Below are 23510 nucleotides of genomic sequence, written 5' to 3'. Positions count from 1 at the left end.
AAAGGTGAGGGGTGGTGAGAAAAGATATGGAATATTATTAAATATTGTTATGCCAATATCAAATTTCTATTGTATGATTATTCGTCCCTGTGTTGTGTGAAGTGCATTGTTTAGTTTTTGTCTGATGATTTGTGTTTGTTTGTTTCTGGGGAGTCTTTTTTATGAAAGAGTGATGCTGTTTGTTTGTGTATTGGTTGTGTTGTATGTAATCACCACCTGCATATACTGAGCTCCACTTCTAAATGCAAATATGTGAAAAAAAAGGAAAGAAAACGATGAATATTTAGCATTAAAAAAGAGAAAAAAAACTAAAAAAACAAAAGAAAAATGTTCCCATTCGGGCGTTGGTGTTTGGGTAAAAAAATAAATAAATAAATAATTTAAAAAAAAAAAAAATCTCCTAAGGCTGACAAACTGGGCAAAAAGCAGCACTAAGACACACTATTGTTAAAATATATATACGCCTAAAACTCTTTCCCTCTGTGTGTGTGTGTGTGTGTGTGTGTGTGTGCGTGTGTGTGTGTGTGTGTGTGTCACAGCTGGTAACCAGGGCACACCAGGGTCCATTGAAACTACTTTAAACCACTGGGGTGAAGTATTCCCTCAACATGTTGTTTTCAAAAAGCAACTAATGACACAGTAAGTACAAAGAATAGCTGAGGCCATCACAAACTGACACCCTTCCCATAGGTTTAGTGTTCCTCTCTCCACCCACTGTCTCCACCCATTCCACTCCCTCCACCCTTGAAAGAGAGAGACACACACACAGTCAAGGGAGAGAGGATTATTAAAACCAGACAACCTTAAGATGACTTGGAGGCAAGCAGTCGAGTTCTCCTTCCCTTCAGACTCCAATCATTGAGCAGAGGCCTGTTTGGAAAGGTAATCCTGAAACAAACACATTGAAGCTGTTGAGACTCTGAGCTGTGTCCTTCTCCTGTTGCTGTTTGGGGTTCAAAACTTGTTGGAGCAGTTTTTGTTTCTTGTCGGATCAGTTTTACAAATTGCTGCGTGTGAAAGTTGGGCTGTGCTGGTCAGGTATGTCTTCTACTATAATGTGTGCAGGACATGTAGTGAGATTGGAATGTATCACGTTCTTGGTTTGTTATAAAAGTCAAACTAAATTGAGGGCTTAAATGCAAATACATCTGTGAAGGCAACTAACTTCATCACATGTAATACAGCTGTTCTCTCATCTGTATGACTGTGTGTTGTAAGTGTTTGCTGTGGTGTCACATACCTGTGTTCAGGAGGAAAACATTAAAACAAGCAGGGGGAGGGGAAACAAGACGTAGACTCAATGTTCTCAGCCATACATTCTCACTTTGATGGATCTATTGCCTGTTGATTTATTAATTTAAATGTATAAAAATGTACTTTATAAGATAGGATTTGATTTGTTCCCACAGCACCAACACTGAAATTCATCTGGCATCGTTCAACACCATGAGTTCCAGCTAATTTAAAGTGTGAGGTTAACCACGGCAGGCAACATGAGGTAAGGACAAAGTTTCTTGTAGCATTCTGAAAATACACTATGTTTTTGCTGCTGTCAACAAATCCCATGAAAAGAACAAAGCCAACAATGTGTCAGTTTGTCTTTCAACATTTTCCAACTTCCTTGTCTGTGGCACGCAGCCCTGGACTCATTACTGAGGATGTTAATCTTTAAAAAAAGGTCACAAAAACACTCAACTGAGCGGGTTCACCAAGACAAAGCTAATCTGGTCTAGTGCAACAGGCCTCAGATTAATCTGACCTTCGTTAAGGTTATAGTGTTCAGTTTAGCTGTTTTAGAGAGTTGTTGATTCAACTTAATGGGTTATTTGGATGCTGGTTGTTTGTGATGCTGTTTAACTGTATTGCATTATGCTGAAAGGTGTTTCTATTATTTCGTTCACCCCATTTATATCAATGAGGGTATACGTAAAATAAGAGAAACACCCAGTTGTATGATGCAATACAGTTTAACAGTACCACAGACTACATCCTTCAAAGTCATCAGACCGTTGTATCAACACTTCTAAAACAGTTTCAATAAAAACTGAACTTTACTTTCACTTAAAAAAATGTCCTAAAATTTTAGAAAAGAAATAGTAAAGGCTGCATTTATTGGGGACTATTTTTCAGCTTCAACATTGGTGCGCTTGTGAGTATTTATGAAAGCACGGTGGATGTGATCAACTCAAATGCATACACTGCTAATGTTCATTGTAATTCAGGAATATGTCAGTCATTGAAACACTACTGCTCATTTATATTATTTTTTATAAATACATGGCAGTATGGGCTCAAGCATCACCATCTACAATCAGACACCTTACATCTTTATACAATCAGGTACTGGAAAATAAAGGACAAAACGCCTGTCCAGTGGCATCACTGTCGCATATTGGAGCGAAACAATCTTTTCAGCTTTGACAGCTTCATTAACTTTTGTTTCCTGAAATTAGTTTTTAAATGTATCAATGGTCTGTCTCCTGAGCCTCTTTCCATATTCATTCAAAGACAAGAGAGTAAGAGAGTCACAAGAAGCAGTGTGAAAGGCAATTAACCATAGCTATATCCTCCTGAGACCTGAACTTTTGTTTGGTATGCTTTCTTAATTTCTCCTAGCTATGTGGGATCAGTAGGACCCAATAAATATAAAAAAAACTATACACTGAAAAAAATAATTAAGTCCCAATGTCTTCAAACGAGACAATATTAAAGTCCTAATGTCTTCAAAGGAGTACTTCCTAATTAACAGTGTCGCCCATATAAAACTACAAACATTATTAATCATATATTAACAAGTTTCAACCATAAAATGTGATCAGGTTTTGTCCATTTTTGTGTTAGACTGACTTGGCAGGGATGGCAGCCATTTTGTTTTGTTTTGCCACTGTGCTCTTACTGCCACTAGATGGCACAAAAAAATGTCCATGAACGAGGACAACATGTCTAAGTTAAGTAGAATAAAGTATAAGGTCAAGTAAACCCAAAATGTGATGTCCTCATATGACGACACAGGGTCTCAGGAGATTATACTCTCTGTGCAACACATCAGTTTCATACGCTGTATTGGAATGATGTTAACTTCCATCATTCCTATCAAATAAAAGAGAAAACAGAACATATTTTTGCCTTTATTCAGCAGGACAGTTCTAGCATGAGGAGGTGAGAGAGGGGGAATGACATGCAGCAAAGGGCCAAGGGTCGAGTCAAACCCAAAGCCTTTGTACATGGGGCGCCTGCTCTACCAGGTGAGCTACTGAGTGCCCCATTAATGTGTTTTTGATATCACAAAGAAACTAGAGACCATCTTATGACTGGATCACTCCAGCTGCAAAACAGTGATCCGCAATTTATAACAGATGTGAGCCAGGGGCGTAAAGTGGAAGGTCCTTCCCTAATTCCTAACCCCCTATTTCCGGCCCTTTTGCTTGGGCCACACCAATCTTGGAACTTGATGTTCATTTTGAGCTTAACTAGACACCTGTAAAAGTTTTGTGACTGCATCTTGCTCAGTTGTGACACTATGGCATTGATAAAGTCAGACAGACAATAACACCTGCCAGAGCCCTCAAAACGGCTTCTGTGTCAGTTCTCGCTACAACAGGTGCCACCTGGAGCACATTTTTGCCATTACAATACACACGGACTTACAAGGTGAAAACAATAGCAGCTGTCATGACATTGTCACAACTGATACCAGACATATCCTCATTGTCAGAGTGCATCAATGGTCTTAAAATGGTTTAACGTAACACAATCATGTCTCACAGGGTGCAAACTTTCCCAAGAGTGCAAATTCTGCAGGCGTTTAATTCGAGATGCCAGACTCTCGCCGCCAACGACAACAGAGGCTTTAAGCAGGAGTTTGAGGTATGTTTTAAAAGTGTATTAGATTTCTGATCTGAGAAGCTAGAAGTGTTTGTCATACGCAATAACATCTTTGTCTCTGTGAAGGAGCTTGAGAGAGTTGGTAAAGACCTCCCCTCCAGAGCAGGTGACTTACCGGCCAACAGAGAAAAGAACAGATACCCCTACATCCTGCCATGTAAGTGCAAATCATGCTAATACAGATCACAGCGACTGTGTGTGGCAGTTTATTAAACTTGTATTCATCTGCTTTCATCTATAGATGACCACTGTCGCGTAAGGCTGTCCATTCAGAACTCCCAACCACACACTGACTACATCAACGCAAATTTTGTGCCTGTAAGAACTCATCGGCCTCCTCATATTTATTTTGTCTGTCATTTTCAGAACTCTGTCTTCCTGTTTTACCACCTGTCTGTCTGTCTGTCTGTCTGTCTCCACATCTGTCTGCGTCTCTTAATGACTGTGTGTCTGTATTCAGGGTGGAGGATCAGAAAGAGACTTCATCTGCACCCAGGGTCCTTTGCACAACACCATCGCTGACTTCTGGAGGATGGTGTGGGAGCAAAACGTCAGGATAATCGTCATGGTGACAGCTCTGAGATGCAAGGACATAGTGAGACACATTCAGTTTATGTGTGTGTGTGTGTGTGTGTGTGTGTGTGTGTGTGTGCCTGTTGCATGCTTTTTGCCTCTGAATCCTCTGATGAAATATTTTTCCTTATTTTATTAAATTCATCAGACATTCTGAGGAAAAGATTGACCCCACTCTTATGTTTGTAGAGTAAATTTGAAGCTAGAGCCGGGAGACATAAGACGTAGCATCAAAGACTGATAATAGGGGGAAATACTTGTTTCAGCACATGCCCATTAGTGAGCTATTGGAGTGCCAATAGGCAGATCTTGTTTATCTTCAGACAGAGCCAGGCTAGCTGTCTCCACTTGTTTCTAGTCTTTGTGTCAAGATAACTGGCTGCTGACTTCAGCTTTATATTTCCTGTACAGACTTGAAAGTAGTATAAATCTTCTCATCTAAGTCTCATCAAGAAAGCAAACAAGTGAATTTTCCAAAATGTTAAACTATTCCTTTAAAGGGGTAGTGTGTCGGATTTAGTGGCACTAGCAGTAAGGATTGTAGATTGCTGAAACTTCAGTGTTCATTGGTCAGGAGGTTTTTACTATGAGCCAAATTTTCTGCAGAGGTCTCTTCCTCCAAAACAACCGGACCCGGTGATTAAAACCAGAAAAAAACACTGAAAAGAGCAGTTGAACATTACAAATCAGTGTTCCTCTGACAATAGCTATGTTTCCATCCAAAAGTGATTCGAATTATTGGGAAGTGCGCATTAAAAGAAATATGAATCCTGTGTGTTTCCATTAAATGTACGGACTTTGGTGAAAACTATGAACTCAAGCAAGTTTTCCGCAGAACCGGCAACCAGCTTGTAAATGCATTACTGCCTTCCCGACCCGGAGTGTGGATATCACCATGGAGAGAGGTGCGCTACGTCAGACATAATTCGAACATAACTGTTTCCATCCCCTGTTTTGCGAATCAACATTTTTTCGAATCAACCAAAACCCGGCTAAAGCGAGCGTATTTTAGTTTGTGCGAATCAGGGGATTTTAATTCGAATTTTGGCGTTTCCATCATAATTTTCTCATGCGATACTTCTAGATGCGCATCTAAACAGGCTGATGGAAATATGGCTACCGTTTGGCTCATCAGAAATGGGCCACTAGCCCAGCACTTGCTAACATGTGATCACCTTTTGTCTTTGATAACGTAAGATCAAGACATCCAGGAGTTTTTTACCCACAGCCGAATTCTCTGCAGAGGTCTCTTCCTGTCCAAAATAAATGGAGCTGGTGATTTGAACTGGTTGCAACACTGGATAAATCAGTTTCACATTAAAATTTACTGTTTTCCCAATGCTATTTGGCTCGTTGCGGAGGGGCTGCTAACTGTAGTGGTGGACACGAAAACACAAATGGTCCTATCTTAAGCCAGTGTTTGGTTATATGGCAGTGCAACATAGCTGACTCAAGGGGCAACCTCCAGGCCTGAAAATGAAGCCAATGAAAAGTGCCAAAACCTGCAGTTCCTCTGATGGCCACTTGAGGCTGGCACTAGTAGCAAGTCAATCCCCAGAGACCCCCATGTTAAAATGCCCAACTTTACAGCAGAAATAAACATGTTTACAGCCTGATACAAAAAATGTTTTGCTCTCTACAGCTAATATCCCACCCTCATGACATGGGTGTGGCATATAATTTCGGGCAGGCCGCTTTGAGTGACAGGCTGTCTGCCGATAGTGTCCTCAGCTTTTCAGTCAAATCCACCCCTCGCTCCTCCACCGCGCCAACCTCTCGCCCAAATATGGTCACTACGGACTTCAAAACACCAAGATGGTGGCAGTAGGAATGCCAAACAGGAGTCTTCAAACCAATGGGTGACATCATGTAGTTCCATCTATTGTTTTTACAGTCTATGGGCAGACTCCATAGATGAGAGCTTGCTCTCTATGTAGATTTAAACGGCTCATTCTAAGGTAACAAAACCCAGACATTCTTATTTTCAGGTGATTATACACTGAAGAAAACAAACTCATCATATTTAGCTCCATTCTTGCCAATCAATCCTACACACTGGACCTTTAAGATACTTACTATCAGTTAATACCTTACACATCTTTAATAATCTGACCCTGTCCCTTATTTCTGTGTGCAGGTACTGTGTGACAAGTATTGGCCTCTGGAACAAGGGACAGTTTATCATGGACTGATCCAAGTGACAACAGTGACCCGCAAACAAGGTCCAGATTATTTTATCACCACCATTAACCTCAGACAGGTGAGTGATAGACACATCCATCATCCCCTCTGGTACGTTGTAAACTGCTGCTGTTGACTTCTGTGCGCTGACTGCGCCAGTAATCAGTCACAGAAGAAGAAGTCCTTGTGGATGGCTTGAAGGCAAGTGTTTGTGTTTCAGAGAGACTGTCCAACAGTCAGGATAATCACACACTACTACTACCCTGCCTGGCCGGACCGGAGCGTTCCTAAAGACCCATCCTCACTCTGCGCCTTCACTGAGCATGTGCGGCAGAAATTGGAGGAAATTCCACGCCTGGGGCCGGCCGTGGTACACTGCAGGTGTGACCTCTGAACTTCAGCCCATCACCCTCTCCCTCACGAAACCCATTACTCACTTATGTTAAAAATGTGCCCCTTTCAAGATGTTGAAAGTGAATCCTCTGCTTATGTGTTTCAGTGCAGGTGTGGGGCGTTCAGGAACGTTTGTGACGCTGCTGTGGCTGATGCAGCTGTGTGCGAGGGGCATCCAGCCTGATATACGGGCTGCTGTGGAGGATCTACGGCTACATCGCATGTGGATGGTCCAGAATCTGGTCAGTCTACTGATTTGTTCCTCAAACACGCTCAGGGGATGAGGGAAGTAATGTAACGTGAGGGTTCGATGTGTGGTAGTTGTGTCACTCTTGTTGAGAGTGCACAGCAGGATGGAGACGGATATTCTCTTAATCAGCACTTTATTATTCTCCACACTTCAGCAGCTTCACAACAACAGTTTCTGGTTACACTTCCATAGTAACTGTATAAACACTTTCAATATATTTTTAGCAGACTACTAAAACACATGAATTAACTTGTAAACCTCACAGTAACAATAAAATGTAAGCTGGAAAAAGGAAAAGGACAATCGAAAGTAGGTGTATAAATGAAGGTGCTGGTTTATTTGACAAAAACAGGCAAATGAAGGTTTACAAAAAGTCTTTAAAGTGCTTACATAACACTATTTTCTTTAAACAAAGAAAGCATTTAGTAAATAAAACACTGAATGAATGATTCAACAAAAAGTTCACCATACTCCTTCTAGACGAGAGTAAAGATCACTGACTCAGGTGCACTATAAACTCCAGCTTCTTAAAACTGTGACCCACACACAGCACCTCTGCTGCCACACTGGCCCACTGGCTCCGACTATTTGCTTCTTCAAGCTTTTTAACCACCACGTCCTTGCTGAGTGATTAAGCACAGGTGCGTTCAGCCACTCTCTGCACGCTGAGAAAAGGGGGAGGGCAGCACCTGGGGAGGAAACAGGAAAAAACCTGAGTATTGAGATTTTTTTACTGAAGTAAAAGTAACAATTACAGAGCAAAACAATACTCCTTTACCAGTAAAAGTCCTGCGCTCAAAATTGTACTCAAGTACAAAAGTATTAATGCACTTAAAGGGGCAGTTCACCCTACAATCAAAAACACATATTTTTCATCTTACCAGCAGACCTATATATCAGTCTTGATTATTTTGGTGTGAGTTACAGAGTGTTGGAGATAACAACCATAGAGATGTCTGCCTTCTCTCCAGTGTAATGGAGCTAGATGGCACTCAGCTTGTGGTGCTCATAGTGCCAAAAAATACGCATGAAAAACTCAACAGCAATGTCTCTTTCCAGAAATCATGACCTCATTACTCAAAATAATCCAAATACCTTGTTGTGAGCAGTTTCATGTAGGAACCATTTTTTTGCTATTGTTACCGGCTCACCCTTTTCTTGCCCTTTAAGGGTGGTGGCCCTGTGGGTAACCTTTGAGGGTGTGACATGTACTTCAATGAATATATGGGGGGAAGAAGCTCTCTTGGGGTGTCATGGTAAAGGCAGCAGGCGGCAAAGAGTAATGATAGTCAGTAGAAGCGTCTAGATGAGCTCAGGGCTACTGTTCGACCTCATGAGAAGGCCATGTTTATTGTTTTGTGGCGAAGACTGCGATAAAGCCAATGTTGGTGAATGGCACCTAAACGCCTCGCCATCCTTCCTTCAGCAGAGTGGTCCAGACTGTTAGAAGCTAGTTACCAGCCAATAACAAGCCAAGCTAAAATTAATGTTAATAAGCCAGCATGTTCCCAACTACGGTTCAGAGCTGGTAAATTGTCACACAGAGAGGTAACACTACCAAACTACAGCCGCCAGTTGTATCACCATGCAGAAGGAAGCGTGCATCTACTGCTAGCTCACCTAGCGCTGCTGAGCTAGCTAAGGCAACAGCTCAGCCAAGGAAGATGCCATCAATGTTTTATAGATGCACACTTCCTTCTGTGTGGTAACACGGTTGGCTGATGTAATTCAGTAGAAAGAAAATAGTTCCTACATGAAACTGCTCACAACAAGGTCTGTGGGTTATCTTGAGTAACCGGGTCATGACTTCTGGAAAGAGACATTGCTGTTAATTTTTTGTGAAGCTACATTTTTATGGGTAATTGAATCTACAGGATAACAAATCAAATCAAATTTTATAAACTAATCATGTGTTTTGTACGTAAAATAATTTGAAAGTGACAAACTATAGCTTTTAGACAAATGTAGCCTGGTATAACTAACATAAAACGGAAACACTCAAGTATAGGCTACAAGTATTTAAATTGTAGGTAATTACACCCTTTTATCAAAATTGAAAGTCCTCGTGATGGTAGTTATCTTACTGGAATTAAGACTGGAACTGAGAAAACAGCTCTCCCTATTGCTGGAAGTAGCTGTGCACAAAAACAGCAGTGGCATTAACATTCTCATCTCTGTAATGAAACTAAAAAACCTACTCCCAAAAATGCCAAACTACTTCCTTAATGTGCTGTGTAACAATGTGATAAACACATGTCCTTGAAGTGAATTCTCTTGTAATAAGTATAAAGTAGTAGAAAATCAAAATACAAGGTGCCTCAGAATCAAACTTAAAATTGTACTTAATATTCAGTTGAATAGACTGTATTCTTGTTTAGACGGTATTATGAAGTGTGTTTAAATGCACACTTGCTATTCACTGTCACGTATTCCATCGCTGTCTCACTATGGCGCTCATGTATCTGTCATCTCTGTACTCATTAACACTGTGTGCTGTATTGTTTGGTCCCAAACATGAGATCCTCATTACCTGCTCATTCCTCTGTGTGTACTCAGGAGCAGTACATGTTTGTTCATCAGTGTCTGCTGCACTGGCTCAGTGGAGGAACCTCAGCAAGGTGAGAACACAGAAATAAGCTCCCACTGAGCACCATCACACACCAAACTCAATTTCGGCACAGGCAGCATGCATAATTAGTCATTGTAACGTAAGTTGACATTTTAATTAGGCGTCTTCTCCTTCCCAGCAGGCCACCAATTCAGAGAGCCGGTTCAAATATTAACCACAACATTCAAGATCAGCCCCACAGATCCTCAGGACGGGGGGGCCAAGCGGGGAGGAGGAGACGTCACCGTCAGCGACAGACACCTCCTGCGGACCAACCACAGAACACAATGCAGCAGATTTTAAACCCCGGGAAGCTGCTGAGGAGGTTACTGCCTTCCTCGTCTCTGTTTAATCCTGGCTCACACGCCTCCTGAAGTCATGCTGTAAAGCTGAGAATACAAAAACAAGCAAGAACATCATGTATGCCTTTATACAGCATTTAAGAAGGAAGGAGAGTGCAGAAATAATGCTGTGTGTGTTGTTCGACGTCGAGCCCTGCAGGCGGGAAACTGGCCTGACAACATGCAAATACATGCTGGTGAAGAAACCACAGACGCTGCAGTTCCTCCTGATACAATGAGGAAAAACATAAAGGAAGAACCTGCCGTACAGGTCGAACCTGATCCTCCACTGTGAATGACTTACCATGAGATTAACAAGGAGAATGACGAGGCTGCTCCCTGTACACTGATTTAAATACAGAGCTGACTACTACAAGTGGAATGTAACTAAGGACATTTACTCAAGTACTCTACTTAAGTACAATTTTGAGGTACTTGTACTTTACTTGAGTATTTGTATTTTATGTTACCTTCTATTTCTACTCCGCGTCTCAATGGGAAATATTGTACTTTTTACTCAGCTACATTTATTTGATATCTTTACTGTTGTTACTAAATATAAATCAACTAACTGATCACGGTGTGTAAATCTAAACTACCCAGCAGTATTATTAACTAATTAAAATGAGTTCCACCTTTACATTAAAGTGATGAACACATTAATGCATCCATCCATCCATTTTCATCCCCTTATCTGGGGCCGGGTCGCGGGGGCAGCAAGCCAAGCAAAGCACCCCAGACATCCCTCTCCCCAGCAACACTTTCCAGCTCCTCCTGGGGGACCTCAAGGTGTTCCCAGGCCAGATGAGATATGTAATCCCTCCTGGGTGTTCTGGGTCTGCCCCGGGGCCTCCTACCAGTTGGTATCGCTCCACCTCCCACACCAGCTCCAGCTCCTTCCCCACCAGAGAGGTGACAGACATCCCCAGAGCCAGCCCGCGATGCAAGGGATCAGCACACCCTAGGCCACGCCCCTACCTGCCGCCCCGCACACTGAATCCTGTCCCCACAGGGCAACGGCTCCATGTTATCTATTCGGGCTGAGACTGACCGGGCCCCAGGGCGGAGGCCCAGTGTCTCCATACTGAGTGAGGGCCTCAAAGTCCGTATATGCTGTTTCATCAGTCTTCTTGAATCACTCTTAGTCTGGCCCCTCCTCTGGGAACACTTTGCCTTGGGAAACCCTACAGGCCCTGGTCAACACAGCTCCCAGGTTCACAGGGACACACAAACCCCTCCACCACGTTAAGGTGGCGATTCTCAGAGGATTAATGCATCAATAATTATAATTCAATAATATAGTATATATGATTCAGAAATGGCCCATTCTGCACATTTACTTTTGCTATTCTACATACATTTTCATGATGATACTTTTGTACTCTTACTAAGGTTAAGTTTTGAATGCAGTACATTTAACTGTAACAGTGTTTTCACACTGAGGTTAAGGACAGCAACTAATGAGTACGTTCACTATAGATTAATCTGTTGATTTTCTTCTCAATTAATTATTTGATTGGTCTATGAAAGAGTAAAAATGTCAACCAATGTTTACCAAAGCCCAAAATCCATCCATCCATTTTCAACTGCTTATCTGAAGCTGGGTTGTGGAAGAAGCAGGCTGAGCAAAGTATTCCAGACGTCCCTTTCCCCAGCAACGCTTTCCAGCTCCTCCTGAGGGATCCTGAGGTGTTTCAAGGCCAGATGAGATACATAATCCCTCCAGCGTGTTCTGGGTCTTCCCCAGGGCCTCTCACCATCAGTTGGACGTGCCCAAAGCTCAAGCTGACAACCCTTAATGTCTGGTTTTGTCCACAACCCAAAGATATTCAGCTTACTGTCACAGAGTAAAGACACCCGGAAATATTCACATTTAAGAGAATTTTGACTTTGACAGACTCGATTATCAAATTAGTTGTTGAGTAATTTAATAGTTGAAAATGAATCAAGTGATCATTGCAGCTCTACTGTGGTATTACTATTTTTACTTAAGTAAAAGATCAGATTGGTATCTACTGTGCGCAGCTACCAAATATGTCTGGATGATTCATTGTTTTAGTTTTTCTCTGCCTTCACTTATGAGGTCATGCTACTGGAGAACTTTTATTTGGTTGTTTGTGTTTGTGAATAATGATTGTGCACCATTCTATGTCACACAACGCAGGCTGTCAGTACTTACTGATGCACGTGCAGCAGAATTAATAGACTCACTAGAAAGGCAGACACATGGTATAGTGGCTGTACAAAAAAGGTCATGTTTCAAAAACACACAGGCACTGCCATTCTCCTTAGATGACTGAAACCCATTACAGTACATGAAGGAGCTATGAGTATTATACATTATAGAACATAAAAGGGCTAACCCACTTTTTTAGAGTCTCTCATCTGTCATGTAATAAACATGTATGATACAACAGATCCCTCTTCGGGTGAGTTTTGGAGTTTGCAATGGACAGGACAGAGAGAGAGGAGGATCCAGCAGCAGTTGGCAGCCTTCGCCCCTCCGTCTGCCAACGTCTCCACCGTGTGGCAAGTGCTAGTAGCTGCAGGGCGAGTGGCAACACTGTATTGCAGTCAAGTCTGTGTCCTAGTGTGATTCAAGGCTGCCGAGCTAGTCCAACAGCAAGCAAACAGCATTCACTAACAAGCGAGTCATCTCCAGAGTTCAGTGTGTCTGCATGTGGATTCAGCTCGAGACAGACGAGAGTGGAAATACAAAGAAAAAGGGAGAAAGTTGAAAATTAGCTTTGAGCCTATGTTTGGCTCCTTAATGCAGTCTTAATACCACTGAGGTATTCACTGTGACACTCAACAGTGACCAAGGCAGATGAGGGGAAGAAGAGCAACAGAGAGGGATGTTTATGAAAAGCAGCGTAGCGCAGGCCAACCCCAGTGAAAATATATATGAAATATATTACAGATTAAAACAAAATGGGGAAGGGAAAATTCCAGACTATTGGTAAGGAGAACCAACAGTTAAAATAACATTTAAATTAGAGTTCAGGTCCAATAAAAAGATTAGACACTACATCCTTTGGCCAAACAGAAAGAAACTAACTTGGTGGTAAAGTCGAGAGATTGCCTCCATAAGACAGATTATTATCTGTATTGGTTTTATGTACAGTCCGTGAAAGTAAGATATGCTCACACATAGTGAATATAAACATATACATGCCACCCTTTAAGACCACAAGAGGGTGTGAGAGAATAGAAAACTACTAATAATGAGCAATCAAAGGCTGGGTGAAGAGAAAGAGGAAGAGTCTAGTCCATTTATCGTTCTCCTCCGGTCCAACTAGTGCACGCTCTCCGACATGTTAATGGCTTCCTGGATTTCGCGGACGACGAGGATGCGGGCGAGCATCTGCTCCAGCTGTTCTTTTGGGATAGGTTGAGTTGAGTACCAGATGGGGCTGTTTGGAGCCACCACAGGCTCAGGAGTCAGGTAGAAGGTATCATTGCGACCTTTAGCACTCTGCGGACTGACAGAGACACAGAACACAGTGTGAGCACATTTTCGGGATGTCATTTACCAGATGTCAAAGTTAGAGTTTCTGCCTCAGTACGATTTTATAAAATATTCTTTCTGCAACTGAGGGAGAGGATATGTGGAAAACGTGTATTATCATATCACATTTATAGACATTTAATGCCAGAGTGAACAAAGGTGCCCTAAAAGGTAAATTCAGTGTTTAAACAATCTGGGCTCGGCCCTTCTCACTTCATCCTCAGGACATTTCATTTCTTTAATTATTAATTAATCTGCAGATTATATTCCTCCAGTAATCATCATCATCAAAAACCAAAAAGATATTCAGTTTACAAGAACTTGAAAAACAGAAAAGCAGCAGATCATCACCATGGAACAGAGGGAGCTAGCGACTGGCAAAGTAGTCAATTTTTTTGTCAATCAATGAATTATCTCTGCTGTAATTAACCTTTCCCTAAGCCCCGACCCTTGTTGATGGTCCAACAAGCTGTTGGACTAAGCATGGAGTCCACACTGTCACTAACTGCAGAAATATTATCATATTTTTGGGAAAATGAACCAGTGATTCCAGAGAGAAGCAGACAGAGGGGTCTACAGTCTGTGTTTGAAGGATATATCCAGGATGTCAAACTGACTCAGCAGCAACAACAGGTTAAAAAGACAAAGATAGTTAGAAGCTAAAGCCGAACTATAGGCTACAGATCACAGTGTAAAAGTGAACCACCACATCACTGCTGATCAACACACAAGACAATGAATATAAAGGGAAACTCTGCTGATATTGAACCAGCTGTGTGGCATCACAGTGTGTGCAGATGAACGGTGTTTGGCTTCATCCCCGTGCTGCTGCCAGCACCTGGACCTCCACCGCCGGACGGGCAGGGATCTCCAGGGGAAGTCAAACAACAGCTGGTTGAATATCAGCAAAGTTTCCCTGCTTCCCTTCACTGGTTCCTGTACAGCAGGGTCGGTCTTTATTCACTGTTATAATCATTAAAAAGCAAAAGCAGCATGTGTATACATTCAGTAGGCTATATCTTCAGTAGCTAGCTAGCTAACCCTACACTTTTCAGGGTTTGATTTTGGTTTTGGAACAGGGAAGAAACATATATCTTTTTCCAACCTCTCCAGGTAACGAGTATCATTAATACACGACGTGCCCCAGGCACAACATTTAGCTCCAAATCCACAAAACCAGCCTGAAAATGAAGGAAATCTGAAACGACTGTAAGCTTAATGAATTATAGAGAAAGGTATTGGCCAAAGTATTATTTAAATTGTCCATCTGTGTTTCAATTAATCAGATAAGCCAAAACTGATTTGTAGCCTGGGTGCTTTTTTAAAGAATGTCCTTCCTTTGTTTAACACTTTCCCCGCCACTGATGACATTTTCCATCATTTATGTCAGAAAGCTTCCCTTCTTTAGTTTCATGTATATGCTGTTTATATATTCATAAAACAAATCATTCTGTGGGTCTTTAAAGATTAATGAATATGATTGAAAATGCTGGTGGTGGCTGGCAACTTAAAAACAATACTCTGACGGGGAAAGTGTTAAGTAACATTTGTTCTCCAATCAAGCTGTGTGCCATTGTTCTGTCATTTATACTGTGTATGTAATGTTTGTGCTTCACACAATTTGATCATGGTCTCGAATCACAAATATAAGGACATTTCTGATTACTGAATTTTCTGCATTGAGACATAATCTTTTAAGAGAGAATCACAAAGCATCTAACAATTGATGTTTCCCCGCCCTTTGTCACTGGTATTGGGTGTGTGCCACGTGTGGACTACAGCGCACTACAGTGCATGTTTTTATGTGTTAAATGTGATCATGCTGTGCAATTTTGTGCCCACGCTGCAAACCAGTTTCCCTTTGGGGACATATACCTATTTTTTTTTTTTAAACCTTTTTCTTCCTATTCACAAGTTGTGAAGGACGCTGACATTTTTATAGACAGCTGAGGCCAAAGAAGTTAGTTGCCTTTATCCCTGAACAAATTATTAAGAGGCAGAAAACACAAAAAAAATCATTCACCGTTTTTAAGAGGGGAAAAAATGAGGAGTTATTATAAAGCAGCCATGTTTTTGTCAGTTGCCTAGCAACAGTGTTTTCACAAGTTTAACCACTTGAACACTTAAGTGCAATGTGTTCTCCGTAACCCATGTCAATAACAAACACAAGAGTTTTATTTAAAATGTAGCAGCAGCACCTCAAAAGAGAAACTCTGGCTCTCATCATGAATTGATCACCCTAACCTTGGCCACAGTGACAAACACTACATGCTTGCACAAAGAGGCAGTTTTCTTCTCACTAATGACACGCTGCCATAAGTGTTGAAATAGCAGATTAATCTTTCATTACATTGAAACACACCTGAAAAAACATGTTTTAAAGTCAAATTTCCTGATTAAAAACTCACTCAGTAAACTTGTGTATATTTACCATTTGAAGAGGTAGAAATCGTAGAGCTTGATGGGACATCGCAGGGGGTTCTCTGGGTCCTCCAGCTGCTCTGAGTACATGTCATCTGTGACTGAAATATACAGTACAAAAAATATTATTCACCCCTAATACAAGGTTTCCTCTCAGGCACCACAGCACAAATACAATTCATACACTCTTCGGGTGCTTTCACACCTGCCCTGTTTGGTTCGGTTCAATTGAACTCAAGTTCATTTGCCCCCTAAGCACGGTTCGTTTGGGCAGGTGTGAACACAGCAATCACACTCAGGTGCGCACCAAAACAACCGGACTAAGAGGCCGTTTACACGTACACGGTGATTTTGATAAACGGAGACATCTTCCTTCGTTTGTGCTCTTTGTTTACACGCAAACGGAGATTTCTCCTCTGAAAACGAGTCTTTCTAAAAACTCCGGCCAGAGTGGAGATTTTGGAAAACTCCGGTTGCGCGTTTGCATGTAAACTGAGATAAACGGAGATAAACGGAGTTATAGGCAGCCAACGTCACAGTATGCGCCGGAACTTGCGCCTGTGTCAAAAGTGTGACCTATGTTGCTATGGTGACAATGGATACATGGAAGGCTTGAGCCTCTCGTTACACTGCCACCTACAGGTTTGGCATGTTCTTGTGTATATATACACGGGTAAGTGTAAACGAAGATCTTTTTGAAAACGGAGATGGTGAAATGTCCGTTTATGAAAATAGCCGGCGACGTGTAAACGGCCTCTAAGACCTTCTTGAAGAGGTGGTCTCGGTCCGGTTACAAACGAACTCTGGTGCAGTTCATTTGTGGTGAAAACGTGTTCAGACCTCGATCTGAACCAACTGCAGTCACATGACACATTGTTTGGGTTAAATATGAGCATGTTAGAGTCCTGGAGGATTATTAATGTGCACCTCCTCCTGTACTGCCTTAATATGCACATTCAGCACATCCAATGCATCAAAACATTGTTTTCTAGTTGGAGCCGCGCCTCGTTTTCAAACTGTATGGTTTGACTAAAATGAACAATGACAGCAATATAAGTCCACGATGAGCAGCGCTAAAATCAACCTGCGTAGTTGTTCCTCCATTGTGACATTAGAAAGTGTCACATTTATCTTGCAAGTGTACTCTTCTTCAACGCTTTGTTTACTTCCTGGATTTTTCCCACATGGAAATTCTGACCAATCAAGAGCAGCTTTCTCGCGCAAGGCATTTGATCTGGTCTGTTTGTAAATGCTGCCGTGAGAAAACGAACCGACTCTAGGCAATTATGCAACTTTGTAACAAAATTAGTCCCTGATTTGAACCAAAGCAGTTAAACTCTAGGTCTGAAGCACTCATACCTTTCTGTCCTATGAACCTCTCTGTTGACTTAAGGTATCGGATGCTGGTGCTCTTGTCTTTGGGGTTGTTGGGACTCTTCCTGGTGTGTCTCAGCACTTTAGAAAAGGCCACTTTTAGATGCTGATCCACTGTCTTCAGGTGGAAATACCTGTAAAAAGATATACAGTATATATGTTAACAGATTTGGTCAGTGTGTGTTGATTGGTGACCACATAAAAGCAGAGAAGAGAGAGAATAAAAGTGTCTTGTGTAGATTTGTTTTTCTGCTGGTATTTGGATTGGGAATTACATGTGTCCAAATGAGGATTCACTCTTATGTAAAGAGGTAAATAACAGACAGTAATGCTGCATGTCGAGTAAGCACTATAGAAAACTCATTCAAGTGTGATGCCTGAAGGAAACACTGTTCAACTCACTTGGTGTTGAAGAACATTAAAGTTGTGAGCAGCGTCGAGGGAGAATGAGCTCCCAGCTGTTTACATTCCCACAGCATCTCCTCCGTCACATGACTGGGGATGATATAACCTGGTAGAAGACGTAAAGAGCAGATTATGAAGACCTTGCAGTTTATCAAATTAGGCAAGTAATGCACAATCTTTTGTTTAGAAGCAAATTATCATTTCATCTGTAATGTTTCACCAATGACAACTGCTATCACAACATCATTCTGCAAAGCCCTGTAATTCTAGGAGAGCTGCTTTTTGGCTAGCTGAGACAAGTCAAGACTAGGACCTGCAGTTTTCTATGTTGGTGCTTTTAAACACACAAGTAATAAAACCTCTAGTTTCAATTTTGATAGGCTACAAAACTGAAAATATTCACTTTAATATATGTCACATTCTTAAACTCTTAACGACAAGTAAATAATAATAATAGTAAAAATTAAATGTAAAAAATATACACTGGTTGGGCCTCTAAATTAACCAACCACAGGTCTGCCTTTCTCAGTATTTTTCATTTTACTCTGAACATAACCAAAAGACTGATGCAAACAAATAAACTGCAGTCAGCAGCTTCAACTAATATCTATAGTGACAGTGTGTCAGCAAATAAAATTAGCTTTAAAATGAACATCTTACAGATCTGCCACTGCTCTGATTCAGTGAAAGAAGCAGCAGAAGTTGTGGCTTACATTTTTGGGCAAAAAGACGGACACTTATCTCCCAATGTACAGCACAGAAAACAACATGGGATACTACAGGCAATGCGTTCTTATTGTAAAGCAATCTACCTAACTTCATTTTAATATTAGCCTGTGCTGGGCTACACTGACAATGTGCAGCTGTATCATTTATGAAAATATACATATCTGATTAAATGAGAGGAGGCAGAAACTTTGGTGACACCCTTAGCTTGGTAGGTTTGTGTATTCACTACTGAGCCCTGCATCTGAGGTAATATAAGTTGATTAGAGAGCATCAACACATATTGCATGCACACCCAAGATTTGGAAAACTTTGTCCACACCTAGCGGATGAATAGATGGTCTCCAAGGCTCCAGGATCTGGTGCAAACTGTGAGCAAAGCGAGTGTAGTACTGATCTGAGAAAACGTCGTCCACACGACCATTATCAAACAGATACTGCAGGAAAAAGGAGACAGAAATATCGGTCAAACACTGTTTCAACATCAAAACGAAGTACCAAAAGAGATGAACAGATGTTGAATGGAGTGTGGGTGTGTTTGTGTGCAGAGTGAGCTTACTTTTTGTATGCACAGAAATACATAGTAGAGAACATCGGCTTCATAAGTCTCCCCTTCAAGCCCCCGAGCCTCTGTTGTCATCAAAGAGAGACCCATGCAGAGCTCAGCTACCGCACAGGACACCAAGTCCTCCTGGAAACGCAGTGCCTGGCGCCCTAAAAAACACACACACAAACCAGTGATTGTGGTGAAAGAGAAGAGAGAATGGCAATTTGGCAACATTTGCATCAATAACTAATTACTGTCTTAACACTATAATAAACATTGTGTATATGCACTTACGGCCAATTGGTGCCAGTTTATTCTTGTCTGATTTTTCCAACTCTGCGTTTTTCCGCTGAGCCCAAAGCCCCCACACCTCCAGCCCCTCCTCTGGCTTCAGAGTGGCAGGAAGCAGCAGCTCCTGCACCTGCACCTGCTGCTGACCTTGACCATCTACCTCTGCTACCACTGTCTGACCCTGCACAGAAACAAACACACCAACACTGTTACCTCCTGCAAACAAGAAAGACATGCCTATATTTGTATCTTAATGTATGTAAATGAAAAATCAACATAGCAACATAACACCTATGTTAGTACCTGCAGCTGCTGCGCATCCTGCCCTGACAGCCCCTGTGTGTGCAGCACCTGCTGCTGTGGATCCCAGATAAGTGACTGTGTAGCATTGGAGTAGCCCTGTACTGCCACTGGGATGTGGATGTTTCCGTTCATCAGCTGGGCAGGGAACAGTGTGTTTGCAGCCAGTGTGTGCACCACTTCTTCCTGGCCTCCCATTCCCCCGGAGCTTGTTATGCTGGAAACAGCCTGCACTGTTTGACTTTGACTTTTAAGCTTGTCATTTTCAACTGTAACTTGTGTTGGCATTGTAGTCATTGTTGTAGTGTTTGTCCCTGCAACCTGCACTGTCCCATAGGCCTCCTGGGGGATGGCAATGTGCGTGACCTGCTCACGGCCTCCGGAACCTGCAGGAGCAGAATAGACTGGGATTGTCCAGGTCTCCCCTGTGGGACTGGTGATAGTGCCTGTGGCACTGTAAAGGTGGGAGCTGTCCACAGTTAGGAGGTCCGGCCGCAGGGACACGTAACTTTGCTGCTGGCCCTGTCCCTGAGGGATAGCCAGGACTGTGGCTACTTGCTGACCAGGCAAGGCGTAGGACACAGTGATGGGCATATCAACCTTGCGCTTCTTGGCTGGCTGGAGGACACCTGCTCCCTGTGATGTGGCAACGGTAGTGCCCAGCACCCTCCTCTCAACATTGTCCTGCTGCTGGGTGGGAGAGAGAGCCCCCACTGTCTGGATCTGAATCTGCTGTCCTCCTGCAACAGCTGCCACCAGCTGGGCTTGCAGCTAAAACACATGGGAGGGAGATGATAACGGTAAATAAATTCACACTCTCACTAATAACAAAAATTGTAATTCTTCCATGATGTTGAGGCTGTGTGTGTTTATGTGTACCTGTTGGTGCTGCTCCTCGGTGAGTTCGCCAGGCTGAATCAACTGTGCAGTGGTCACACCTTGAAGCTGTTGATGGGACCCAGAGGGCACTTGGAGGACCTGACCCAGCATCTGACCTTGCTGCTGGCCCTGGATCTGCACCTGAAAACAGACATTATGTGCCAAAGTTAGTCAACCAATGATTAAAGGGAACAGGACAAGTGTGATAAACACAACACAAAGGTTCAATAACAAGAGACACACCTGCACAATCTGTTGCTCTGCATTCTGTTGTACAGACTGCTGCTGAGACGTGGACTCCTGTATCTGTTGCTGCTGCGGCTGAACCTGCACCTGAACCTGCATCAGAGGACAGAGTCTGTCAGAGAGCTTCATTTAAACAACAGAGCTCTTTAACATACTGCCTTGTGACTATTTTAGTGCACTGATTTACCGGACAAGCCAACTCCAACAATGATCCTGCCACCTCTGTGCTGTCTGTGTAGATACAGTTAGCCTCTTGTTGGTAGACCATAGTGGTGGTAGTGGTCGTAGTATCTCCGCCTTGCTGGCTGAACTCCTGCAAGGCATCTGGGCCTTTGCTGGCCAAGGACTCCAGGAACTCCTTCATGCGATGCTGAGGGATGCTCCGAGCTTTCTGCCTCACAAGCTCCTCATAGGAGCCTGTGCCATCCAGGGAGTTATTCATTGCTGCTGACTGGGTCTTCTTCTCTGGGGAGGATCTGAGGAAAAGGCAGAATTCATTTAGGATTGTTTTATATATGTTGCAGACTTGGTTACAGTTTTTATCTCTATTAGTAAAGGCCTAGATCTATCACATTTCAATTACCATGTGAACACTATTACGGCATGTAAAAAAGAAAGGAGTCAGCGACAATTAAAAGACGAAAACGCTGCGCTGACTGCACAATGTTTACAACTGACCCACAGATCACTGTCCAGTGGCACTGCAGACAGATGGTAATACGAAAGGGTTAACTCTATCTGACTGTGTACGAGCAGGGACAAAAGCGCGGCCACTTTCCAAATCCGATGCAGTCAGTGTTCAAAGCAGCGATGGAAAGTGCTGCATAATGGAAACATGCAAGCTTTGCACAGTGAAGTTAGGATTGTGTGCACGGTGCATTGGCTCTACAGCAGCTAATCTAACAGCTGATTACACAACAAGCTAGGTTAGCCAGGTACACGGCTAACGTTTACTAGCCGCGTGTTGTTTGCAAATAATGTCCAGCCACAGCTGTGTTTAGCAAAGCGTAATAACGCGACCATGTGCACAAACAATAACACAACAGCTACGTAGCAGGTGGTACATAACAGTGAGCACCAGAAAACCGGTAGCCCTCCTGTCGGTAACGTTACACCGACTACATTTTTTTCTGTTATCTTCAAAGCTAGCAGGCTAACGTTAGCAGGCGCGTTAGCTAGCTACCTCTCTTCCTCAAACGGGCCGAGGCTCGAGCCACCCACAACCGCTTCTCTGCCCTTGAAACAGCGCTCCTCTTCTAACAAACCGGAAAGCGAAGTGCTATTCACGCCTCCGTGTGGCTGCCGTACTCTTTATTTCTCTTAATTTTCGTTAGATGGCCAGCTGTAGTTTTTCTTTTTCTCAAACACTCATATTTCGCTGGGCGCCATCTTACAACACTATCATCAGACCAATAGGCAGGCGATTTGTAACTCTGGCGTGCTATCGCGGTTTTTCCCCCGCGTGATCTCGCGGTAATACGCACTCGTAGGATGGTCCGTTAAAGGCGACACACGCGGGGAGAGCAGCCGTCAAGATCAGGTAGATGTCAGTCCACCTTAAACACCGTGTTATGCCAGACAGACGCTCCTAGTGGTTCACTGACTTCTGAATCTTTTAAGGTGGTCCCGAAGAGATGCGCTGAATATTTGGGTGGTGCTCGAGGAGCTCTGGGCAGTTGAGGGTTAATTCCCACGCACTACATTACAGCGTGGTCTGCATTTCCCCACACTGCTCTGTTTGGCCCTGATATCTGCTTGAGTAATTATTTTCACTTTCTCTTGCTCATCAGTAAAATTAGTGGAGGGGGTATACATTTCTCTTTCACAAATTAATATCCATTTATACGATTTTTTCAAACCCAAACCATGCATTTTCTTTACTTTTCCATTGTAAAACTAAACACTTCATCATTTTTTATTGCTCCAATATTATTTACTCTGTCAATATGAGCCTGATTTAAGATCATGTTGTTTGACAAGCCTGCCAAGTTAGCCACAGAAACTTGTGTTGCAAATTGCATTAATAACATGATCAATAGCTTTGGTTTGTTTCTGTTTTTATAACATGATACAGCTCAGATCTTGAATTAGAATTTAGTGCAGGGGTGTCAAACATGTGACATGTGGGCCAGAACTGGTCCACCAAAGGGTCCAATTCGGCCCACTGGATGACTGAGGCTGAGAGGAGCAAGGTTTTAGGAGCAAGTTAAATAGTGAGTAGCTGCTTTAGAGGCTTTTCCGCCCTGACCAGAAAATAGTTCTGTGGGGGGAAAAAAACACTAAATATGTACAGATATCAAACATTGTGCAAAATATTGTCTATCAACAGCTTCAGTGCAAAAATCTGTGTAAAAAAATGTGATATGACTGAGAGGTAGACTGACTGAATATGGGAAAACTGAGACATATTGAAATTGCATCTCAGGCTGTTCATGTGTTTCATAAAAGGATTAATGTTTACAGACTGTACTTGTGTTTGTTTACAGGAAAAGAAAGGGGAAAAATTGGAGCTGTTGTTATTTATAGGTGACTATGCAGTGGTTTCAGTGGTCTGGCCCACTTTAGATCAAGTTGGGTTATAT

The 23510-nt window shown here is 42.5% G+C and overlaps 2 protein-coding genes across 4 annotated transcripts; one reads left to right on the top strand and one right to left on the bottom strand.

Annotated features, from left to right (window-relative positions):
• Nucleotides 1-725: 725 nt before the first annotated feature.
• On the top strand, nt 726-12647 carry LOC117258655 (receptor-type tyrosine-protein phosphatase V-like). 3 transcript variants are annotated; one of them, XM_033629724.2, is made up of 11 exons: nt 726-882; nt 1410-1498; nt 3768-3867; nt 3952-4042; nt 4127-4203; nt 4346-4480; nt 6596-6718; nt 6860-7020; nt 7139-7274; nt 9839-9900; nt 10033-12647. In XM_033629724.2, exons 2-11 carry the CDS (start codon nt 1494-1496, stop codon nt 10262-10264), a joined length of 1122 nt encoding a protein of 373 aa, XP_033485615.1. In that variant the 5' UTR covers nt 726-882; nt 1410-1493; the 3' UTR covers nt 10265-12647. The 3 variants fall into 3 exon arrangements, with proteins under 3 accessions (XP_033485615.1, XP_033485613.1, XP_033485614.1); XM_033629722.2 differs by having other exon boundaries at nt 10030-12647; XM_033629723.2 differs by lacking the exon at nt 726-882 and adding an exon at nt 889-1038 and having other exon boundaries at nt 10030-12647.
• LOC117258088 (transcriptional regulator QRICH1-like) lies at nt 12464-22347 on the bottom strand. Its single transcript, XM_078169941.1, has 12 exons — nt 22112-22347; nt 21116-21404; nt 20926-21021; nt 20683-20823; nt 19807-20574; nt 19507-19684; nt 19225-19379; nt 18988-19102; nt 17937-18045; nt 17520-17668; nt 16171-16261; nt 12464-13713 (listed from the first exon to the last, which is right to left on the bottom strand). Exons 2-12 carry the CDS (start codon nt 21368-21370, stop codon nt 13527-13529), a joined length of 2244 nt encoding a protein of 747 aa, XP_078026067.1. The 5' UTR covers nt 21371-21404; nt 22112-22347; the 3' UTR covers nt 12464-13526.
• Between the last annotated feature and the right edge of the window lie 1163 nt (nt 22348-23510).

Source organism: Epinephelus lanceolatus, chromosome 8 (genome assembly GCF_041903045.1).
Source record: "Epinephelus lanceolatus isolate andai-2023 chromosome 8, ASM4190304v1, whole genome shotgun sequence".
In the NCBI taxonomy this organism is placed as follows: domain Eukaryota; kingdom Metazoa; phylum Chordata; class Actinopteri; order Perciformes; family Serranidae; genus Epinephelus; species Epinephelus lanceolatus.
Note: the sequence above shows the minus strand (reverse complement) of the source record. Positions and strands in the feature narration are given on the sequence as shown.